The sequence below is a fragment of the Oryctolagus cuniculus genome, chromosome 3, assembly GCF_051225735.1.
Source record: "Oryctolagus cuniculus isolate XC-2025 breed Fujian yellow rabbit chromosome 3, ASM5122573v1, whole genome shotgun sequence".
NCBI lineage: Eukaryota > Metazoa > Chordata > Mammalia > Lagomorpha > Leporidae > Oryctolagus > Oryctolagus cuniculus.
Window position 1 is genome coordinate 164740018 of NC_142869.1, and position 21740 is coordinate 164761757.

General features: G+C 52.3%; 1 protein-coding gene across 3 annotated transcripts; it reads left to right on the forward strand.

The window, feature by feature from the left end:
• Positions 1–1341: 1341 nt before the first annotated feature.
• Positions 1342–17007, forward strand: GARIN1B (golgi associated RAB2 interactor 1B). 3 transcript variants are annotated; one of them, XM_051849768.3, is made up of 7 exons: positions 1342–2298; positions 3210–3394; positions 6158–6410; positions 7417–7538; positions 11944–11987; positions 15087–15254; positions 16539–17007. In XM_051849768.3, the coding sequence occupies exons 1-7, from the start codon at positions 2050–2052 to the stop codon at positions 16550–16552; spliced, it is 1035 nt and encodes a 344-aa protein (XP_051705728.1). In that variant the 5' UTR covers positions 1342–2049; the 3' UTR covers positions 16553–17007. The 3 variants fall into 3 exon arrangements, 2 of the variants coding, with proteins under 2 accessions (XP_051705728.1, XP_089184678.1); XM_089328552.1 differs by lacking the exons at positions 11944–11987; positions 15087–15254; positions 16539–17007 and having other exon boundaries at positions 1342–1816; positions 1907–2298; positions 7417–10369; XR_016231018.1 differs by lacking the exons at positions 1342–2298; positions 3210–3394; positions 6158–6410; ... (1 more) ...; positions 11944–11987; positions 15087–15254 and adding an exon at positions 15640–16093.
• Positions 17008–21740: the final 4733 nt, after the last annotated feature.

Below are 21740 nucleotides of genomic sequence, written 5' to 3' on the forward strand. Positions count from 1 at the left end.
GGTTCACTCTCCAATGGCCGCCACGGCCGGCCGGCGCACCGCGCTGATCCGATGGCAGGAGCCAGGAGCCAGTTGCTTTTCCTGGTCTCCCATGGGGTGCAGGGCCCAAGCACCTGGGCCATCCTCCACTGCACTCCCGGGCCACAGCAGAGAGCTGGCCTGGAAGAGGGGCAACCGGGACAGAATCCGGCGCCCTGACCGGGACTAGAACCCGGTGTGCCGGCGCCGCTAGGCGGAGGATTAGCCTAGTGAGCGGCGGCGCCGGCCCTACCCTAAATTTATTTCTGTCATACATAAAAGAAGTCTGAAAGTACACAGTTCAGGGCTGTGACATTCAACACGATCGTTTTACGATCATCAAGGAACCACAGCCCCCCCCCCCCTTTTTTTAATCTTGTTATGCCATTTATGGCCCAATGGGGCTGCTCAAGCTCCAGCAATCAAGTCTTATTCTGGCCAGAGGAAAGAACAAGGAGTGAAACAGAAGTGTACCCTCTTCCTGCAGTGATTGCTTCTAGAGGTAGCACCGTGCACTTGAGCCAGGAAGTACTCACAGTGCCATAGCTAGTTGCGAGGGAGCCAGGAAATATTCTGGGAAATCTTGTGCCCAGTTATACTGCAGGTATTCTAATACTAAAGAGATGGAAACAATGGGTACTGGAGTAAGACAACAGCCAGAAGGTTCATTTTGTACAAAACATTTATTTGGCAGCATGACAGAGGAGGAGAGAGAGAGACAGAGAGACAGAGAGAGAGAGAGACAGAGACAGAGACAGAGACAGAGGACTTAGCACACCTGTAGGGACGAACGCACACAAACCGTGTACCCAAACCCAGACGCTTTGCCAACAGGGCTAAGCCTCAACGGGGAAAAGCTACGCTTCCGTTTAGCGCTGAGCATGGCTCTGCTCTGTGTGTTCGGTTTCCAGGCTGTTTCCAGGGCCATGTGGACCACGGGCCGCGGTTTCTACCCCATCCTTAGCGAACGTTACCGTCGAGGACATCCTCCCGAGTGGCAAACATGATGAAGCCAGGACGGTGAGTTCAGAAGTCACAGGACTGAGCCAAGAGTGAGGGAGGTGCTAGAGCAGGGTGGGGGCTCCATGGCCAGGGGAGGGGCTGAGGGCTCCAGACCTTGTGAACCTTCCTCTCTCTCTCTCTCTCTTTCTCTGACTTTATAATGCAACACAGGATCAAACTCCCGTGCTAGTGGTGCATAGTGGTTGTCAAACTAGTCTTCCGAACCTGTCACCTTTGACCTGGACAGTTACTACATTGCTTCAAAAATTCTGGAATGAATTTTGTCCCAATGAGGACACCATCTGACCCTGAAGTGGCCTTGACTAGGGGCCCGCCTACTTGGCTCCTTGCCCTTGCCTTAGCTTCCCCACCCGTGGGGCTCCTTCTTGGTCTGGTCCAGGGATGAGAGACGCTGTCACTCAGCTCATCGGGGTTCTGTCTCTCCCAGCTGGCATGCCCACACGCTGGCCTCCAGGCAAGAAGCCAATCACTTCTACTGTTTGGCGCTTTTTGACCTCCTAAGGGAGCAGAAATCCTGTAGCAGTAGGTGGTGGCCGTGGCAGCAGCCCGGCCACAAAAGTCCGTGTTGCAGATAACCCCGGGGGTGGGGGCCCAGCTCACACGCAGCTGGGGAAGCTGGAGTTTAAGTTGCATTCAAAGAAAGGGAGAGCATTCTCCTCCGAGCACTAGCGCCCCTCCTTTCTTGCTTCCTGTCTTGCTCACCACCTTCTCAGCAGATCCTGGGAGATCTGTGTCCTGGGCACCCCCAGTAGGGCTGCAGAACATCAGGGCGTACGTAAGTATTAAAAAAAAAAAAAAAAAAAAAAAAAAAAAAAAACCACGCCGGAAGAAAAGGGAGGCTCCTCTGCTCATCCCTTTCCTGCAGGCCAGCCCTGGTTTAGCATGATGTCATCCATTCATCATTGTGAGCTGATTGGCCGTCCCCGGGCTTGGCCAGCAGCCCAAGGCCAGGAGGGAAGAGAGAGATCCCAGGACGGACGTGCAGCAGGCCCCTGAGCATGTGCAGAAATGTTGTCATCAGTTCCACGTAGAACGCCTTGGTGGAAACCAAAGAAGACGGTACAAGTCACAAGATCCTATCCAACCTTCCCCGCCCTGAACGCCTGGGAAGAATTCAGGGGCCTCTTGGCTGTGGATGGGGAAGCGAACCCTGGCGTGAGCATGGGTGTGGAGGAGGGGCTGCTCTGCCAGATGGTTCATTCTCCAGAATTCAACCTGTTTCCTGACTCCGTGATGTTTGAAAGCAACTTTGTCCAGGTACTCTTGGGTGGCTCCCAACAGCCCTCCACTCTCCCACATCCGTTCCCAAGCCGGAGCCCGGTCCCTCAAACCACAGTGCTTCTCCTGGGGACGGTTGTCCCCAGGGGGCCCAAGGTCAGGGGTTCGTATTCCAAGTCCCCAGTTAGCTTTTCCTCCTCCAAGCTGCCGCCTGGAAGCAGAGGAAGAAAGAGGCAGTAAAAGGAGAGGCCCCGTGCGGGTTAGGGCCAGAAAGGCGATTCCGTGAGAGCGCAGGGGCTGGGGTCCCACAGAGACCTGGGCTCAGAGTCCAGTCGTCTGCCTTGCTGTTGGGAGGCGCACACACTCTGCATCCCAGCCTCCTCTGCTGCGAAAGTGCTGGGTGGCTCTGGGCTTTCGATGCAAACGCCGCAAGCCAAGCGCCCAATCCAACAGGCGCTCAGTGCAGTTTTGTGTCCGTGCCTGGGCCAGAGAGAGCCAAGAACCTGTGCACCTGTGGAGTGGAGGTGACCAGCCTGCTGGGTGAAGGAGCAGGAGATAAGGGGGCCCCCCAGAGCAGCGCCAAGGGGATGAGTTTTCCAAAGAAAACCCAGGAAAGAGTCCAGGGAGACCTCACAGAAATAGGATAGATGCCAGGGAACAGTGGTTCAACCCATATACGTTATAACAGCGCTTCTCAGAGAGCAATGGTATTGCCTCCTCCTCCCCCACCCAGGGAACCTTTGACAATGTCTGGAGACGCTTTGGGTTGTCACAGTTGGAGGGAGTGGGGATGCACTTGGAGATGCCACCAAGCTTTCCACAGTGCACAGGACAGCCTCCCCCCCCCCCCCAGCAATGAACTTGGCAGAGCCAAGACTGAGAACCCCTGTGCTAAAACATCCTGCTGCTTCTACCAAATGCTCAGGCTGAGCCTGGGGGCTGCGTTGCAGGTCAAAAAGGGCAGGAACTGGACAGACATCTACAAAGCCTCCAACACCATGGCCCTTGGGGTGACCTCCTCCGTGCCCTGCCTGCCCCTTCCCAACATCCTCCTCATGGCCAGCGTCAGATGGCGCCAGGGGCAGAGCCAGACTTGGAACAGACCATCCACAGCCCCACGCATCATGCTGAAGAGGTAAGCCGTGCAGAGGGACTCTCGGAGAAGAGGGGGAGGGGTGTGTCCAAAGGGGAGGCCGCTCGGGGCCTGCACGCAGGGTCAGAGAAAGCAGAGGAGTCAACAGCAGTGAAATCTGTTTTTATAGACACCCATATCCCAAGACAGGGGTCCATTGGGAGGACGGAAGCCAAATGGGACTAAAGGGGGTGTTATGTGAGCAGGACGGACGGGCCAGTCTGCTGCCCCCTTAGCGCACTGCGTTCCTGGGAGGCCTCCCAGCCTTTGGCCAAGGGCACGGAGGCATGAGGCCTGGCAGACGCAGCCCTGCTGGGAAGGTGCAGCAATGCAACCAACTGAACTCAATTTGGGGGTCACAGGTCACTACGCCTCGGTTCTCCCATTGGTAAAATGACTGTCGGAACTGTCACCCACGGTGACGTCATGCTTGTCGGGATGACACAGCCCTGTGTTGATGGCTGAGCTTCTTAAAATAACCCGGGGGGTGACTCAGAATCTCTAGCTCTTCCCAGATGCCTGGGAACACCTGTCATTTCTCCATGCTCCCACCTCCCCCACCCCATCGTGTTCTGGGTATACCTATAGTGAGAACAGCCCGGTGGTAGATTCAGAGCCAGCTCCGTGAGCCCTAAGTCTTCTGAGAAGAGCCCCTGAGGAATTCAAGTCAGGGAATGGACAAGCCAAATGGGTGGCCAGCTCCCTCTCTGCTGTCCAGAAAGAAATTGCGAAGCCCCGTGTCCCCAGCTCTCTTACTCCTGGGCTCTCTCTCTCTCAGACAGGGTGCCAGGAACATGGCATGGTGCATGAAGGCTAAAATGCAGAATCTGGGGGCCGGCGCTGTGGCGTAGCAGGTAAAACCGCCACTGCCAGCATCCCCGGCAGCTCCACTTCTGATCCAGCTCTCTGCCATGGCCTGGGAAGGCAGTAGAGGATGACCCAAGTGCTTGGGCCCCTGCACCTGTGTGGGAGACCCGGAAGAAGCTCCTGGCTCCTGGTTTTGGATCAGTCCTGCTCCAGCCATCACAGTCATTTGGGGAGTGAACCAGCAGGTGGAAGATATTTCTCCCTACCCCCTTCTCCTTTTCTCTCTGTATTTCTGCCTTTCAAATAAATAAATAAATAAATCTTTAGAAATGCAGATTTCTAGTCCACATCCTAGACCTACTGACTCTGAATTTTTGGAGGGTTTCTTCAGATATTTACATTTTATTTTTTTAAAAGACTTATTTATTTACTTGAAAGGCAGAGAGATGGGGCCAGCACTGTGGTGTAGTGGGTTAACACCCTGGCCTGAAGCACCGGCATCCCATATGGGTGCTGGTTCTAGTCCCGGCTGCTGCTCTTCTGATCCAGCTCTCTGTTGTGGCCTGGGATAGCAGTGGAGGATGGCCCAAGCCCTTGGGCCCCTGCACCCACATGGGAGACCAGGAAGAGGCACTTGGCTCCTGGCTTCAGATTGGCGAAGCTCTGGCTGTTGTGGCCATCTGGAGAGTGAATCAGCGGATGGAAGACCTCTCTCTCCATCTCTACATCTCTCTGTAACTCTGTCTTTCAAATAAATAAAATAAATCTTAAAAAAAAAAAAAGGCAGAGTTATACAGAGACAGAGACCTTCCATTCACTAGTTCACTTCCCAAATGGCTGCAATAGCTGGGACCGGGAGCTTCTTATAGGTCTCCACGTGGTAGCAGGGGTCTAAGTACCTGGGCCATCTTCAGCTGCTTTCCAGGTGCATTAGCAGGGAACCAGATTGGAAATGGAGCAACTGGGACACGAACTGACACCCACATGGGATGCTGGCACTGCAGCTGGTGGATTAACTTGCTGCACCACAGTGAAGCCCCATTTTTTTTTTTTTAATAGATGACTCCTGGGACCAATGTTGTGGCATAGCACGTTAAGCTGCCACTTACGTTGCTGGCATCCCATATCAGAGTGCTGGTTCCAGGCCTGGTGGTCCATTTTTGATCCAGCTCTCTGCTAATGTGCCTGGGAAGGCAGCACAAGATAGCTCAAGTACTTGGACCTCAGCCACCCATATGAGATACTGGGCTGGAGTTTCTGGCTCCTGACTTCAGCCTGGCACAGCCCTAGGCTGTGGAACCAACGGATAGAAGGAACCAATGGATGGAAGATCTTTCTCTCTCTCCCTCTCTGTCACTCTGCCTTTTGAAGGAATGAATGAATGAATGAATGAATAAAATAAATCTTTAAAATAAAATAAATAAAATAAAATAAATCTTTATTTATAAGTCAGAATTACAGAGAGAGAGGGAGAGATAGAAAGATCTTGCTTCCTGTGGCTCACTCCTCAAATGGCTGCAATGGCTGGGGCTGGGCCAGGCTGAAGCCAGGAGCTTCATCCTGGTCTCCCACATGCTTGCAAGAGCCCAAGCACTTAGGCCATCCTCCTCTGCTGATGTCCCAGGTGCATTAGCAGGGAGCTGATGGGAAGTGGAGCAGCTGGGACTCGAACTGGGGCCAATATGGGATGACGGTGCTGCAGGCAGCAGCTTAACCCAGTGCACCATAAGGCCAATCCTGTTGGTGAGTGGGCTCAGCAGCTGCACCAAACGCCCACCTCTGTTCTCTGCATTTTAAACCAGCTTCCAGGTGTGTGTGAGCCCCCGGATCTGAGCATGTGGCGTTAAGAGCTCACCTGCTCCTAACGCCTCAGCCCTGGAGGCGCCACTGCATTTCAAGGACGATAAGGTCAGCTGAGACACAGCGAGGCCGCGATGTGTGTGTTCCCTGTGCCCTCAGGATTCTCCCGCTGAAGTTTGTGGAGCTCCGGGTCTACGACCGGCTCCAGCGCGTCCTGCGGCTGAGGACGGTCACGGAGAAGATCTACTACTTCCGGCTGCACCCTGACCACCCGGAGACCGTCTTCCACTTCTGGATCCGACTGCTTCAGATTCTGCAGGAGGGGCTGTCCATCACCACCAAGGACCCCAGGATCCTTGTCACTCACTGCCTGGTCCCCAAGAACTACTGCAGCCCCTCAGGAGACACTAAGGTAAGGGAGCCCCACTGCCAGCCTCCAGCCGAGGCCAGAGCCGGGCAGGGAGGCGGTGCAGCCCGGAAAGGCCGGCTCAGCCTTCAGCTGTCTTGAAACGGCACTGACACCCTTAAAGTTCACCCACTGTAAGTGTGGTGACCTTGAACCCTCCCGGCAGCTCTACAGGGTCCTGCAGCCGTCACAACAATCCAGCTGTAGACTATTTCCACCTTGCCCATTTGTAGTCATTCCCTGTCCCTTTGTACTTCAAAAAGTTTATAGAAAAATGATAGTAAGAGATATGTTAATTTTGGTGCAAAATTATATGAGGATCTTCAGAAAGTTTATGGGAAAGAAATATAGATTTCAAAATTTTTGCACCAAATAAACTGCTTTCCCTTAAAAAAAAAAAGTTTTATTTATTTGTTTGAAAAAAGAGAGAGAGAGAGAGAGAGATCTTCCCTCCACTGGTTCACTCCTCAAATGACCGCAACAGCCGGAGCTTGGCTAGGCCAAAGCCAGGAGCCAGGAGCCTCCTCTGGGTCTCCCACGTGAGTGGCAGGGGCCCAAGCACTTGAGTCACCCTTGCTGCTTTCCCAGGCCATAGCAGGGAGCTGGATCAGAAGTGGAGCAGCTGGCACAGGAACCGGTGCCCATATGGGATTGCCAGCGTTGCAGGCAGCGGCTTTACCCACTTTGCCACAACACTGGCCCCAATAAACTTGTCTTTTAGTTCCCTTTCCCATAAACTTTTTGAAGTGGCCTCATGTTAATAGGAATAGATTATCTACTAAGTTATGTTACCAGGCATTCGATGAAGGCAATATTTTTAGGGTACTGGTGGACATGAATACCTACACAGGGGTAGCAAACCACAGCTGTTGTCTCAGGATCGGCCCCCTCCCCTGAGCAGCTGCTGTGACTGGAAGAGTTCGAGCTGCAACACCTTGGAGTCTGGACTTTAGGTCAATGCAGAGACGCGAAGGCCTTAACCACTGGCTTCTCTTTCCTTCTCTCCATCTAGTTAGTGCAGAAGAAACCCCGAGCCCCCCAGCCCAGCGAGAGCCTCCTGCAGCTGATGGCCAAGGCGGAGAGCGAGGCCCTCTCTCAGATTTTTGCCGACTTGCACCCGCAGAACCAGTTCAGGTACAGGACTTACATCCGGCTGGCCTGGGCAGGCCGTCTGCGGCTCCGATGGTCTGGGCCGTGAGTCTGGCAGCCGAGGAACCTGGTGAATGAGCACGGGCAGGGCGGGCAATCTGCCCCCAGTATCCAGTTTCCACCCTCAGTGCAGGGCAACCTCTCTCAGCTCCCTTCGCCCGCTTCTGTTGCTGCTCTTTTTTTTTTTTTTTTTTTTTAAACAGGCAGAGTTAGACAGTGAGAGAGAGAGGGGGGCAGAGAGAAAGGTCTTCCTTCCTTTGGTTCACCCCCAAATGGCCACTATGGCCAGTGCGCTGCGCCGATCCGAAGCCAGGAGCTGGGTGCTTCCTCCTGGTCTCCCATGCGGGTGCAGGGCCCAAGCACTTGGGCCATCCTCCACTGCCCTCCCGGGCCACAGCAGAGAGCTGGCCTGGAAGAGGGGCCACCGGTGCTGCTCTTAATAAGCATGGCAGGCCCAACTTCATAAAAAGTGAAAAGCAGCTCTCCATCACAAAGTTAGTAACACAGGTGGAAACGTGAGGCCTGATTGCCAGTCCAGTGCCAGGTCCAAACATCATTTAAAGCATGGTCTACTTATTGGGTTCATGTGCCTGCCCGCTCGGCTTCTCTCTGTACTGTATGGGGCTTCTGTGCTTGCTTTCTAAGTGTACAGCCTGTTCTGGAAAGCTCCGTGGCACAGAGCCACCCTCCCTGTGTTAGAACTGTCCCTGTAGGATGACTTAGTATTGAGTTGAAGACTGGTTGGGACGAGAGAGACAATACAGAATATTAGATCAGAGGGGACCAGGACCAGTGCGCAAAGATAGTGAGGGCCGGGCTCTTAGTGCGTGTTATCTGTAATGTAAAAGGGAGGAGCTGGCATGTGGTGTAGCTTTCAGACCCTTCCTGGGACACCTGTGTCCCGTATGAGCGTGTCCGTGTTCCTCCTGGCTCCGCCTGCATTTTCAGCCTCCTGATAAGGCTCCCCCTGGAGGCAGCAGGTGATGGCTCAAACGGTTGAGTGCCTGCCACCCCCATGGGAGACCTGGATTGAGTGCCTGGCTCCTGGCCTCAGGCCAGACCAGTCCCAGCCGCTGCAGGCACTGGGGAGTGAGGGAGTGAGCCGGCGGATGAGGACACGCTCTTTCACCTTCTCAAAGATATACATTTTAAAACGAATAAAGGGAGGACCAAAATGAACTGGTAATTGTCACTCGGAGAGAGAAAGTGTCAGAGAGGAGATTTTTGTTAGGACGGGAACCAGCGGGACCGGTGGCTCTGAGCTAGGACAGTCACCTTCCTTTCTGTGCCGCTGGCAAAGGGAGAGCAAAGAGAGCTCAGAGGAGGCCACCCCAGGGGGTTCAGAGCTCACACAGGCCTAGGCCCAAGCATTATGTCCCATCGTCCTCTGTTTAGGACAGCGATACAAACGTTAGGCAGTAAATATACCACCATGGTAACTTTGAAATAAATGCTATCCTTTAAGAGTTCTGTTCTTTTCAGAAAAGCAAGTTTAAATTCATGGTGAAAAGGGCATACACTTGACTGCAAAAGTTGCTTTTACTCAATGATCACCTAAACAGAAGCTCATGTGTCTAACCGGAATATAATATAGAAAGTGCATTCATGAAAGCATTTTGTAGAACAAGGTTGTCATTTTATTTCAAGGGATGCACTGTGTTTTGGATGATTGGCATTTGAAAATAGCTGTCTTATAAATAGCACACTGGGACAATGTATACTGCATGGCAAGTGTAGTGGGCTGCACTGCGGCGGACGGATGCTAACCTGTTGTTGCTTCTGGTTATTTGTTGACAAGTTGTGGCCTGTGTGCTTAGGGGTAGGGTAGTTCTACAAATGCTTGAAGTGACAGAGAATCCACAATCACACCCTGATTTTTTTTGGACAATCAATTCGCTGCTTATGACTTGTTGTACACCTTTGAAATACTGGGTTCCAAACTACAGCACCATAAGAGAAAACAGGCGAGACTCAACAAGGGTCCTCTGAAACTGGTAATGTTGCTGAGAAAGCCAGCAAAAGGGTCCTAGGCTTACAGATTCAATACAAGCAAGGACGCATTCATTGTAGAGTGGTTAGATGATAAGCATGGCATTGTTGGGATGAATTGTGATATAACGGAACCACTTGACAAAGTTCAAGAATGGAAAAGCAAAATAGGGTAGAGCCACTGTGGTTGGTACCACCAGCCAAAGGTATTGGGCACCAAATGATTTCAGTGGCAGTGTGGAGAAACATGATTGGTTGGTTTCCAAATATTCCACTTCTATTAGAGGTACAAAATGAAACTGGCCTTTGTTTACTCAAATAATTGATATGTGTATCATACATGCACGGCTTATTCACAAAATTGTGAGCGAAGACAAGGAAGATTTCATGAATGTGTTGGATTTTGGGAGATGTCTACACGTCTACACTTAAAAAGCTGCAGTGGGAACCATCAGCAGGCACAGGTGTTTTACTGCCCCACCTGCTGCTGCTCAAGGTGATAGCAGATTTGACGTGAGAAGCCATGTCATTCTCAAATGACAAGGATAAAGATGGTGTCCAAACAAGCTATATCATGAGAATCCAGCAACACGTTGTCAAAAATGTAATGGAACCCTGTCTGAAGTGTTTTGCTCCTTTGCATCAAAAATGATTGTTGAGCAGGTCCTGAAAGTTGCTTATTTGCATACTGTATGATGTATGAAAGGGTAGCATATTTATCCAACGTCCTGTTTATATGTAAAATATTCTATATTGTCCCAGTGTATAATTTATATGACAATCTATATTTTCATTCTTAATAGATAATAAAGGATATATAAGCTCGAGTCTGTGATTTCCAAGCAATTTTAACGCACTTAAGTCTCAATGTTGTTGAAGCAGTCACAGTACTGAAAATGCAGGACTTAATGGGTTAGCTTTTCTGGGCCTCTGCTTTCAGACCTGTAAAAGGGGAAGAAGACTGTGCCAACCTCATCCTATCAGATAGGGCTGTGATTAAATGAGCTCATTAACCTGTGTTGTTAACCCCAACTTTGGCAGGAGGTCGAAAGCATTCACAGAAAAGGACTTGGCAGTTGCCTGGGGGTAAAGAATCCATCCTAGAGACTGTCACTCATCTGTCACACAGAAATCTGGAGTTGAGGAATTTCTGCATGAGAGGGCTGAGCTGGCGAGTGCTGGGCTCTAGTGAGCAAGACTTGTTGAAGCAGCTTTTAAAAAGAAAAAAAAAGAGAGTGACAGAGAGATTTTTCCATCTGCTAGTTCACTCCGCAAAAGGCCACAACAGCCAGGTCTGAGCCAGGAACTCCCTCCTGGTCTCCCATGTGGGTGGCAGGGGCCAAGCACTTGGGCCATCTTCCATTGCTTCCAGGGTGCATTAGCAGGGAGCTGGATTAGAAGTGGAGCAGCCAGGACTCAAACCAGTGTCCATAGGCAGGCGGCAGCTTAACCTGTTATGCCACAGCGCCACGTCCACCCCTGGCAGCTTTTAATGTTCCCAGAAGATCAGAGGAGGCTGAGACCTGGAGGAGAAAGGGGCAAGAACCAGATAGAGGGTGGAGAAGAGTTGAGCAGGGGGAGGGAAGAAACAGGGTGTCAGGAGGAGGCTTCACCCGGAGGGCAGAGTTTGGTGCATTCACTGAAAGGCACAGAAGGCCAGCGGGAAACAGGGGGCAGGGGCCTGGCCAGCCTGGGCCTGAGAAGCCATGCAAAGGAATTGAAGGGTAATGGCAGTTTCCACCGCATCTCAAACAGGGAGGTGATGCAATCCAATTTACATTTTAAAAAGGTCAGGCTGGCTGTGGCTGCCACAGTTGATTTGAAGGGAGGTTGAAAAGAGACATGGAATTATGGGCTGGGAAGCCGTGGCAACCTGGCCTGCGTTGGCGCGTAGGGAGCAGGGCAGAGGGATGCAAGAACTGCAGAGAAATTCATTCCTCTTCATTCCTCGCTCATTGCCTTGCGCTGCCCTGTAGCTCCATCCTCTAGTTTCCCAGGCGGAAGGCTTGCAGGATGTTTTCTCCTCCGTTCTAGCAGGTTCTAGTCTGGTTGCAGTCATGACCAGTTTTTGCACGTTGGCAACCACAGGCAGCTTACCAGTCCGTAAAAATCAGTGGCTGAGATCCAGGACTCTGCAGATGGAGGCACAGCTCCTCCTCTGTGGCAAAATCAGCTCCATACCTCCCACTCCAACCCCTCCTGCTTCCCTGGTTTTCCTTCTGCAACTTTAACACGCACGTCACAATGCACCAATATAGCCACAGCTGGCTTTTTCATATTTATAGCTGTCTCTAAAGCTTTGGCATCAGGAGAAATGAACTAGGAATGAGATTTGAAATCCCAGTTTAATGCTCTTTCCTTTATTTTGACCTTTATCTCCTTGATCCTGAAATGGCTGGAGTCCCAGGAGCAGCAAAAAGGTGGAGACCAAAAAGGATGGCTCAGGTAACGAGGGTACGGGGTGCCCTGCCTTGGGGAACTTCCGCTCAGCAGGTGCAGCCATAAGGTCCCCATTCCCACCCTCCCCGGGGCTCTCGGGCTGCCCTTGTCCTTTCATGCCATAGCATGAGTCCCTCTGCTCTCTTCAGCCCCCAGAGTTACGTGGGTACCAATCCTACCAATTCCTTTGCTCTCAAAAATTCTTGTTATGTTCTTCATCACCTCCAGCCTGTGGTAATCTCTCACTGGCTCATTCATTCATTTATCCCTTCAAAACCGTGCACTTGCTAAGCGCCAGTCACCCTTGCAGGCTTTGGGGGTCAAAAGACATGATGCCTACTGCAAGGAGTTTTATAATTTGGTGGAGTCAGGTGGGCAAATTCCAAAATTCACAGCTCTTCTTCCAGGCCATAGTCAAAGCTCATGCCTGGGCTGCCCAAGGAGCACCCAGGGTGGGGCCCTTCACTCCTCCCAGGAAGCTGGCCCAGGATGTGGGGTCTGAGCTGAGTCATAGCAGGTGAGCACACCAGAGCTGGACAAAGTAGACGAGGCAGGGTGCGTGCAAGGGAGCAGGACAAATTCCAGATAGGGAAGCCGGTTCCCTATTTCCAGGTTCTCGGTGAGTCACGGCCAGTCCACTCTGCTTGGCAGGCACGGCCCTGCATGTGCCTGCCCCCTCCTGGCCCGTCCACTCCCTGCCTCCTCTGATGGCAGCCCTCTGCCTCTTCATCACTTCCAGCTCTGATCTTCCTCTCGAGTCAACCTGTAACTCTCCATTTCCATTCCTCACTCATCCGTTCCACTCCTGCCCCCACCTCCAATTCTCCACTGAACCCCTCCCCAGCCTTCTAGATCCTCCACCTCACAACACCGTCTTGCCCAGACACAGTGGGAGTTCCGAACGTACCCACAGACATGCCTCTGGTAGAGGGTTCCTGAATTTGAGGCCCTAGGACACTTAGAAACGCAGAGGGGTCGGGGCTGTCCGGGAGCTCAGGCGACTGCCACTCACCCCAGGGATTACAAATCCACACACCTGCGGGTGGCATAAACAGGTAAAGGTCTAGGTGACAATCAGAGCGAAACTACCAGCAGCTGACACTGGGTTCCTCCTTGAGGAGGTAACAGGGGTGATAGAACAGTGTTAAAGTTCAACTGAGGCTTTAGTAGTGGCTGTGCTGGACCACGCGCCTGGAGCCACCAGATGCTCTGTTTTTTTCATGAGAAGCCCCAGATCTGGATTTTTCTATGACATCCCACTGACACGGAAAAAAATTAAAGCCCAGGAAAAGCTAACAGGTAGTGGGAGAGCAAAACATACCTGTGGCTGCAGCTTCCCAGCTGCCAGCCCCCGAGTGCTGATCCAAATGACAGGCAGAGCTGCTAAGGAGCCCCCAGGCAGTTGTGTGACTGAGGTGACTCATTTCCGTTGTCACGCGTACATTCCCCATGAGGTCAGGGACGAAGGAAGCAGAGATACAGAATATTTGTAACTCATGTCTAGGATTTGAGAGCACGGCTAGGATCCGCAGGGTCTCAGGGCATCTGGCGTGATGGAAGCCACCACACCCCAGATGTTCCTAGGCTTATTCTAATGAGCCCCCCTGGGGTGCCCACTGGACCCCCTTTTTCCCATTGGGCCAGGTGCTGGATGGTTTGGAAGGACACTTCCATCCCGTCTCCTGGAACTTTCAAATGAAAAAGGAGCTACAGCTGGAAAAACCGGAGGTCCAAAACTTACCTATGTGGTTGAACATTTCAACTCAAGGCAGGGAGAGGTGGAGGGGCACTTCCCACACTTTTTTTTTTTTTTTAAGATTTATCTGTTTGAAGGGCCAGCACTGTGGCATAGCGGGTAAAGCTACTGCCCGTAGTGCCTGCATCTCATGTGTGCGCTGGTTTTGAGTCCTGGCCACTCCGCTTGCGATCCAGCTCTCTGCTATGGCCTGGGAAAGCAGTAGAAGATGGCCTGGAACTCCATCCAGGTCTCCCACGTGGGTGCAGGGGTCTAAGGACTTAGACCATTTTCCACTGCCTTGCCAGGTGCATTAGCAGGGAGCTGGATTGGAAGTGGAGCAGCTGGACTCAAACTGGCGCTCCTATGAGATGCCGGCTGGCATCGCAGGCAGAGGTCTAACGGCTGCACCGCCATGCTGGCTCCATTATCACCTTCATTAAACACAGTGCTCTTGGGGATCTTGTCTGAGTGCAGATTCTAATTCATTCAGTCTGGCTGGGAATGAGACTGTACACTTCTTCTTTTTTTTTTTTTTTTTTTTTTAACAGGCAGAGTGGACAGTGAGAGAGAGAGAGACAGAGAGAAAGGTCTTCCCTTTGCCATTGGTTCACCCTCCAATGGCCGCCACGGCCGGTGCACTGCGGCCGGCGCACCGCGCTGATCCGATGGCAGGAGCCAGGTACTTCTCCTGGTCTCCCATGGGGTGCAGGGCCCAAGCACTTGGGCCATCCTCCACTGCACTCCCTGGCCACAGCAGAGAGCTGGCCTGGAAGAGGGGCAACCGGGACAGAATCCGGCGCCCCCACCGGGACTAGAACCTGGTGTGCCGGCGCCGCAAGGCGGAGGATTAGCCTAGTGAGCCGCGGCGCCGGCCGAGACTGTACACTTCTGACCCACTCAGGTGACACTGAAGCTTCTGGGCTGCTGGCCACCAAACTCCAGTGGACCAAGAAAGGGTTCTGGCTTAGGCCTTCTGGGTTGAAGGCCATTGCTGGTTCAGCTAACTGAATCTGCTGGGGGGTCTTGCACAGTTAGCATGGCCAAATCCCATCAGTTCTCTTGTTTTCCCGGCACTGCCTTGCTCACCTGATGCAGCGGTGACTCATTTCCAGGCTCTGGAGCCTGGCAGCCTGGTTTTGAATCTTGACTCCACCTCCTCACTGTGTGACCACCCGGAAGTTACTCAACCCCTCTGGGCCTCAGATCCCTCCTGTGTAAAATGAGACGACAGCCGTGCTGCCCGCACAGGGTTTCCGTGAGGATGACAGGAGTGTGGACGCCCATGATCCTTTGGGGCGGGTTGGCGGTGGTCTGCGAGGGTCCTGTGAACTGGGGCTCAGACACACGCCTTGCTTTCCTTGACCTAGAGAAAGACACCCACTCTGAAGACAGCATCCCCTGCACCCGAGACCTCAGCTGGAGGGAATCGCTGTCTCACGGGGAGTGGGAACGAGAGAACCCCTCTGGGCCGCAGCCGCTGTCGCTCCTCAGCACCCTGGCAGCCTCCACCAGGCCACAGCTGGGCCCACCCCTAGGTATGGCGTGAGGAGGAAGCCGCAGGTCCTGGGGTCCCAAGGATGAACCCAGAACCCTCTCGGGTGGGGACGGGAGGCCTGAATCCTTTTTTTTTTTTTTTTTTCTCTCCTCCTGCCCATTCGTTTCTAGCTCCAATGGGGCTGAGTAGAACCTGGGAGTGAGCCACCCCCAGAGCCCCGCAGGTGCTGTCGGTGGTCCTGAGGCTAGCACGTGGCCCGCAGCAAGGAGCTGGTCTTTCAATGGGGAGGCGGGGCCTTCCCTGGGGCGGGGCATCCCTGTGCCTTGTTGCTCCCTTTTCTTTCTCTTGATCTCTGGTTGGGGGAGGGAGGCTTCATTTTTTTTTTTTTTTAAGATTTATTTATTTATTTGAAAGGCAGAGTTACAGAGAGAAGGGAGAGACAGAGAGAGATCCTCCACCCACGGGTTCACTCCTCAAATGGCTCCAATGATTGGGGCGGGGCCAGGCTGAAAGCCAGGAGCTTGGAAACTCCTGGGGCCCAGGCACCTGATCCAACTTCCGCTGCTCCTCCCAGGTGCATTAGCTGGGAGTTGGGTAGGAAGCTGAGCAGCCAGCACTTGAATGGGTGCTCATCTCTCATATGGATGTCAGTGTCGCGGGTGGCCGCTTAACTTGCTGTGCCACCCCAGAGTGGGACCTTCTTACTGCTGGTGTTGGGGTGCAGACTAGGAAAGCTGGGGGTGGGGTTCAAACTTCCCTGGGGTGCCGGACATTCCTCCCCTTGTCCCAGCACTCATCCCTCTGGCCTTCAGTCATCTAACAACTGTGAAGCCTTGTCTGTGGGCCTCTGTCTGACTACAGGGTGCTACGGTTCCCAAGGTAAACAATTAGAAATAAATCACTCATTCTTATAATGGCCTGTTATTAGTTGTTGACGATTTAACCTAAGTATAGGCGTCTCCCCTTATCTGCAATTTTACTTTCCTTATTCTCAGTTTCCTGTGTTCAGCCACGATCCAAAAGCATTGAATAGAAAATACCCTATTCTGAGAAGCAGGCCTCCTTCCCACAGTCTGTATAGTACAATATATTAGCAGAATTGTTGTATTGTATTATGGGTGGCTGTTGTTGATCCCCTACTGTGCCTTTATCACAGGCATGCATGCATAGGGGAAAAAACCACACAGGGGAAGTGTGTATACTCGCACTATGCATAGATTCAGGTCTCCACTGCGGGTCTCATCCTCCACATACAGGGGGGACTGCTCTACCTGTGTGCCCAGAAAGGAGGTTGTTTATATGCATTTTTCTCCTGTGTTCCCAGGAAGTTCCATCTGAGCCATGCTCTCACACCGGGGAGAGTGCGCAGCCCTTGCCAACGCCACACTGCAGCGTGCAGCTTCTGAGGGACCCCGGAAGCGCGCAGGGGAGGAGAAAGCCACAGCTCGGGGCAACCGGGAATCGCCTCCTGGTGATGGCAGGGCCTTCCTCCTTCCAGCTGCACGTACCCCTGAGCCTCCATCTCCTCACCACCTCAAGTGAGCACAGCCCCCTCCACGGCACTGCCCCAGCAGGCCCAGGAAGACGCGCTCGGGTGAGGAGATGCAGAACCGGGTGGCAGCAGGGGGTCCGAGAAGAGGAGCGGTACAAAGAGAAACTGTAACCGAAGGAACAGCAGAGACTTGGGAGGCACACAGAGGACAAGAGAGGGAATCCATCCTGAGAGAGGCCTCGCCAAGCTTCTATTTATCTAATTTAAACTTGAAAGTAAGACCATAAACTCAAAAAAGAAATGCGGTTTTCCTTTTTTTTTCTTTCAACTTTATGTATGTATATATATTATTAGAAAGGCAAAGAGACACAGAGAGATCTTCCCTCTGCTGGTTCACTCCCCAGATGCTCACTGTGGGGAGCAACTCGGACTAGACTAAGTTACTGGAATTAAGACTTATTCTATGCATCTGCTCTCCCACAATATGGCGCTGAGAAGGGAGAAACAGCATCTACACAGCTGCCTCCAGTTCAACCAATAAACTGTAGGACCTGCTCCTGATTGGAGGAGAGCAGCGTACTCGGCATGTGGGTAGCAGAGTTGGGATTGGCGGAAGAGGACTATAAAGGAGGAGAGAGACAACATGCACCAGGAACATCTGAAGGAACACCTGTGCAGCCCCCGAGAGAGCCGGCCAGCGGTGTGCCGCTCCCCCGCGGAAGTGGGGAAAGTGGCTAGGGGGAACCGCCCTTCCACAGAGGTGGAAGGGTCGGCAGCCAACCCGGGAAGAACCAGCAGCAAACCCGGGAAGGGCCGAGCAGACAAAAGAACAGCACAGGGTCCTGTGTCGTTCCTCCACGAAGAAGGGGAGCGACATAATGGTGCTGTGACTCGGATATGAAGCCTAGGCAGGGTTTAGTGTCATTCCTCCATGAAGAGGGGGAGCGACATAATGGTGCCGTGACTCGGATAGGGAATCTAGGAGGGAAGAAACAGGAAGAAGTGGGAAAATACCGGAGAGAGAGACTAGCAAAGAGCCTAGGGAAAAGCCGGACGGAAAAGGTGCCGGAAGAAGCTATCAAAAGCCTAGGCATAGATTCAGATACGGACTACGGGGGGAAGCTGGGAGAAATCTCTAAGGTCGAAAGCGAAAGTGAAAGCTAGAACAAACAGACTCGGATACGGACTGTGGGGAGAAGCCAGGAGAAATGAGGGAGGAATATTGTTGGAAGAAAACTTAAGGAAACATACCGGGTAGAGAAAAATGTTAGGGAAATTGAAGCTGCGGGGGCAGGCCAAGGCGGAAACGTAAGCCAGGTTGGAATTCTTCAAGTCAGCCCGGGGAACAAAAGGCGAAAAGCTAAAACCAAAGGCGGAGACGTAAGCCAGGTTGGAATCCATCAGATTAGCCCAGGGAGCAAAAGACGGGAAGCCAAACCGGGAGCAGAGACGTAAGCTATAGGTTGCATTTCGTCAGGTTAGCCCGGGGAACTTAGACTGAAAAATAAACCAACCAGTGGCGGAAACGTGAGCTGGGGCTGTGTGACTCGCGGAGGCTGCCGCGCGCAGAGAGAGCGTGCCGGGCACAAGTAGATAGGGAACGCTGGGCTAGTGCGAGGCCGTGGTGCGGGCGCGAAGCCGGGAAGCCGCGCAGATGAGAGAAGCGCTGGCTGAAGCGGCTCAGAGCCGGGAAGCCACCGAGAAGCAGCCTCGGGGCGGGCGCCGGGAAGCCACAGGGATAAGAGAAACAGAAGTTTTAGAAGTAAAATGAGAGAAATAGGAATGCTGGTAGATAGAAGTAAAATGGAGTGACACAACAGCCAGGCCTTGGCTAGGGAAGGCCAGGAGCCTGGCTCTCTCCTGTGGGGTGGCAGAGGTGCATATACCTGTGTGGTCATCATCTGCTGCTCCCTAGATGTTCATTCGCAGGGAGCTGCGATCAGAAGGGGAGCCTGGAGCCCAGAGCAGTCACGTCAGACCCTCCCATAGGGGATGCAGGTGTCCCAGCATCTTCTCAGCCACAGTGCCAAACCACTGAACTGGACACGTGGGAGGGGTTCTCCATCTCCCCTCTTGCCAGTTTTTTCTTACTAAGCCATCACTTGTAATTCAAGCTCTAGATCGTCCCTAGCTCCTCTGTGACTTGGATTTGTTCTTCCTGCCCTGGTGCTCCATGTAGAGGTTCGGGTTTGAGGCCGGGGAATGGTTCCCACAGCAGCTAGTGAGACAAGGCAGCGTGACGCTCTTTCATTAGCTTGAATGACCTGAGCCCAGAAACACTGGCTCCATCGCTCCAGCATATGACGTCACACTGAAATGTTGACATGCTTCGTCAGTGCTTATGACTTCAGAGGAGAGGGTCCAGGTTCAAGGTACAGGTAAATCAGAGGTGTCTCGGAGTGTCCATCAGATGGGCCATGGGCTGGCCTTTTTTTTTTTTTTTCTTAAAGAGTTTATTTATTTGAGAGGTAGAGTAACAGACAGTGAGAGGAAGAGACAGAAAGAGGTCTTCTATCTGCTGGACAACTCCCCAGATGGCCGCAACGGCCAGAGCTGAGCCAATATGAAGCCAGGAGCCAGGAGCCTCTTCTGGGTCTCCTACATGCGTGCAGGGGCCCAAGGACTTGGGCCATCTTCCACTGCTTTCCCAGGCCATAGCAGAGAGCTGGATCAGAAGAGGAGCAGCCAGGACTAGAACCAGCGCCCATATGGGATGCTGGCACTGCAGGTGGAGGATTAACCTACTTTGTCACAGCGCCGGTCCCAGGCTGACCATTTTGTTTAAAAATGTATGATATTTCACATTCTATACAAAAACTATTTCAGAAAAACTGCACAACATCCGATTGGCATGGGTTTTTGAGATGCTTTGCCTTGATTTAAGGTATCGTGGGATGGTTCCCTTCCTCACTGAAGTGCTTTTCACACTGAAATGGTCAGAAGACTAAAACACAAGTTCTGGATCACTGTGATTCCAGGAATGAGTTCCAGCCTCACTCTCAGCGATTTCTTTTTCTTTTTGGCATTCGCACCTTATATTCTTTTATTATTGTATTCCCCTACCAAGAAACCTTTTATTTAAGGAATGCAAACTTCATGCATTTCATAAGTACAACTTTAGGAACATAGGATTCTTCCCACTATTTCCACCCTCCCACCCATACTCCCACACCTCTACCTCCTTCCTCTCCCATTCCCATTCTCCACTAAGATCCATTTTCAATTAACTTTATACACAGAAGACCAACTCTATCCTAAGTAAAGAGTTCAACAATTTGCACAGAAAAAAACAAAAACAAAAACAAAAACAAAAAACTGTCCTCAACAGTGGAGACAAGGGCTGTTCAAAGTCATTGCATCTTGAAGTTAATTTCATTTCATTTTTTTTTTTTTAGAAATTTAAAGAAGCACCCAAGAATGATATATCTTTTGTGAGCCCTTAGACATAATAATAATACAACTCATTGAGGACAGAGGTCCTGCATGAGAAGTTAGTGAACAGTGACTCTTGTTAATTTTTTTTTTTTTGACAGGCACAGTGGATAGTGAGAGAGAGAGACAGAAAGGTCTTCCTTTTGCCGTTGGTTCACCCTCCAATGGCCGCCGCGGCTGGCGCACCGCGCTAATCCGAAGGCAGGAGCCAGGTGCTTCTCCTGGTCTCCCATGGGTTGCAGGGCCCAAGCACTTGGGCCATCCTCCACTGCACTCCCTGGCCACAGCAGAGAGCTGACCTGGAAGAGGGGCAACCGGGACAGAATCTGGCACCCCGACCGGGACTAGAACCCGGTGTGCCGGCGCTGCTAGGTGGAGGATTAGCCTATTGAGCCACGGCGCTGGCCGACTCTTGTTAATTTAACAATTAGCACTATTATGTATGACACAAGTGATCACCTGAGGTTCTTGACATGAGCTGCCAAGGCTATGGAAGCCTTTTGAGTCCACAAACTCCGTCAGCATTTGGACAAGGCCATAAGCAAAGTGGAAGTTCTCGCTTCCCTTCAGAGAAAAGAGGCTCCTCCTTTGATGACCCCTTCTTTCCACTGGGCTCTCACGCACTGAGGTCCTTCATGTAGAACATTTTTTTCCCAGGGTCTGGGCTGTCCAGGCCTGAAATGCTCTTGTGGGCTTTTCAGCCAGACCAGAATGCCTCAAGGGCTGATTCTGACTCAGGGATTTCAACAGACACATGGGATGATCCTTCCCACACCTGGACTGTTGTACCTTGAATTCCTCCAGCCTCCCTAGAACTTGTCATTAATAATTGCACCCACCCCCACTATTCCCACTCCGCAGCTACGCTGCCTTCTATCTTTCCCCGAGTCCGATAGGCCTTCAATCTCACCAGGCCCACAATCTGTGCCTCCTACCAGGTTGCCACTATCCCTCATCCTCCCTGGGTCCTCACTTCCGCATCTTCTGGCCTGGATTCTGTGGTCAGTCATTGTTAACACTCCCTTGCACATGCCCTCAACACCTGGGTCTCTCTTCCTTCTACTCACTTGGCTGAATCCAGCACTTCACCGACTCCATGCCAGCCCCGTGCCGCTGAGCTCCCCTGCAGGAGCCCACATAACACACTGGCCAGTCTGAACACCTCCAAGTGATCATCACAGGCCTTACGAAGTTCCTCGGGTTGCCTGGAACCATCTCACACCTCCTTGGTCTGTCTGTTCAGCTGAATGCCTGTGTCACACCTCTCTCCTCACACCACCAGGGTCTCCGCATGGCCCGGCTTCGCATTTCACGGACAGCAGTGTCGTATTGAAAGACAACAAGTTCTCATGATCAGGGTCACCAGCTACCTAGAGCCAGGCCCGCTGATTCCAGCTTCTCTCCTTGTGATTGAGGAATAACTGTCTCTGTTCTGGACTAAACTCGGCTCTGTTCCAGACTAAACTCGGCTCTGTTCCTCTTGCACTAGATCACCTGCCCACCTCCCTGCCCAGGCATGTTGCTCCAGACACTTTCCCTTCATATCAATTTGCTCCTTCCCATCAGTGACAAACACACTGCCTCCCAAATATACCATTATTT

Coding starts and splice junctions, on each gene's coding strand:
- GARIN1B (XM_051849768.3), top strand. CDS start 2,050: ATGTTGTCATCAGTTCCACGTAGAACGCCTTGGTGGAAACCAAAGAAG. Junction 2,299..3,209: donor TTGAAAGCAACTTTGTCCAG/GTACTCTTGGGT, acceptor GCTGCGTTGCAG/GTCAAAAAGGGCAGGAACTG. Junction 6,411..7,416: donor GCCCCTCAGGAGACACTAAG/GTAAGGGAGCCC, acceptor CTCTCCATCTAG/TTAGTGCAGAAGAAACCCCG.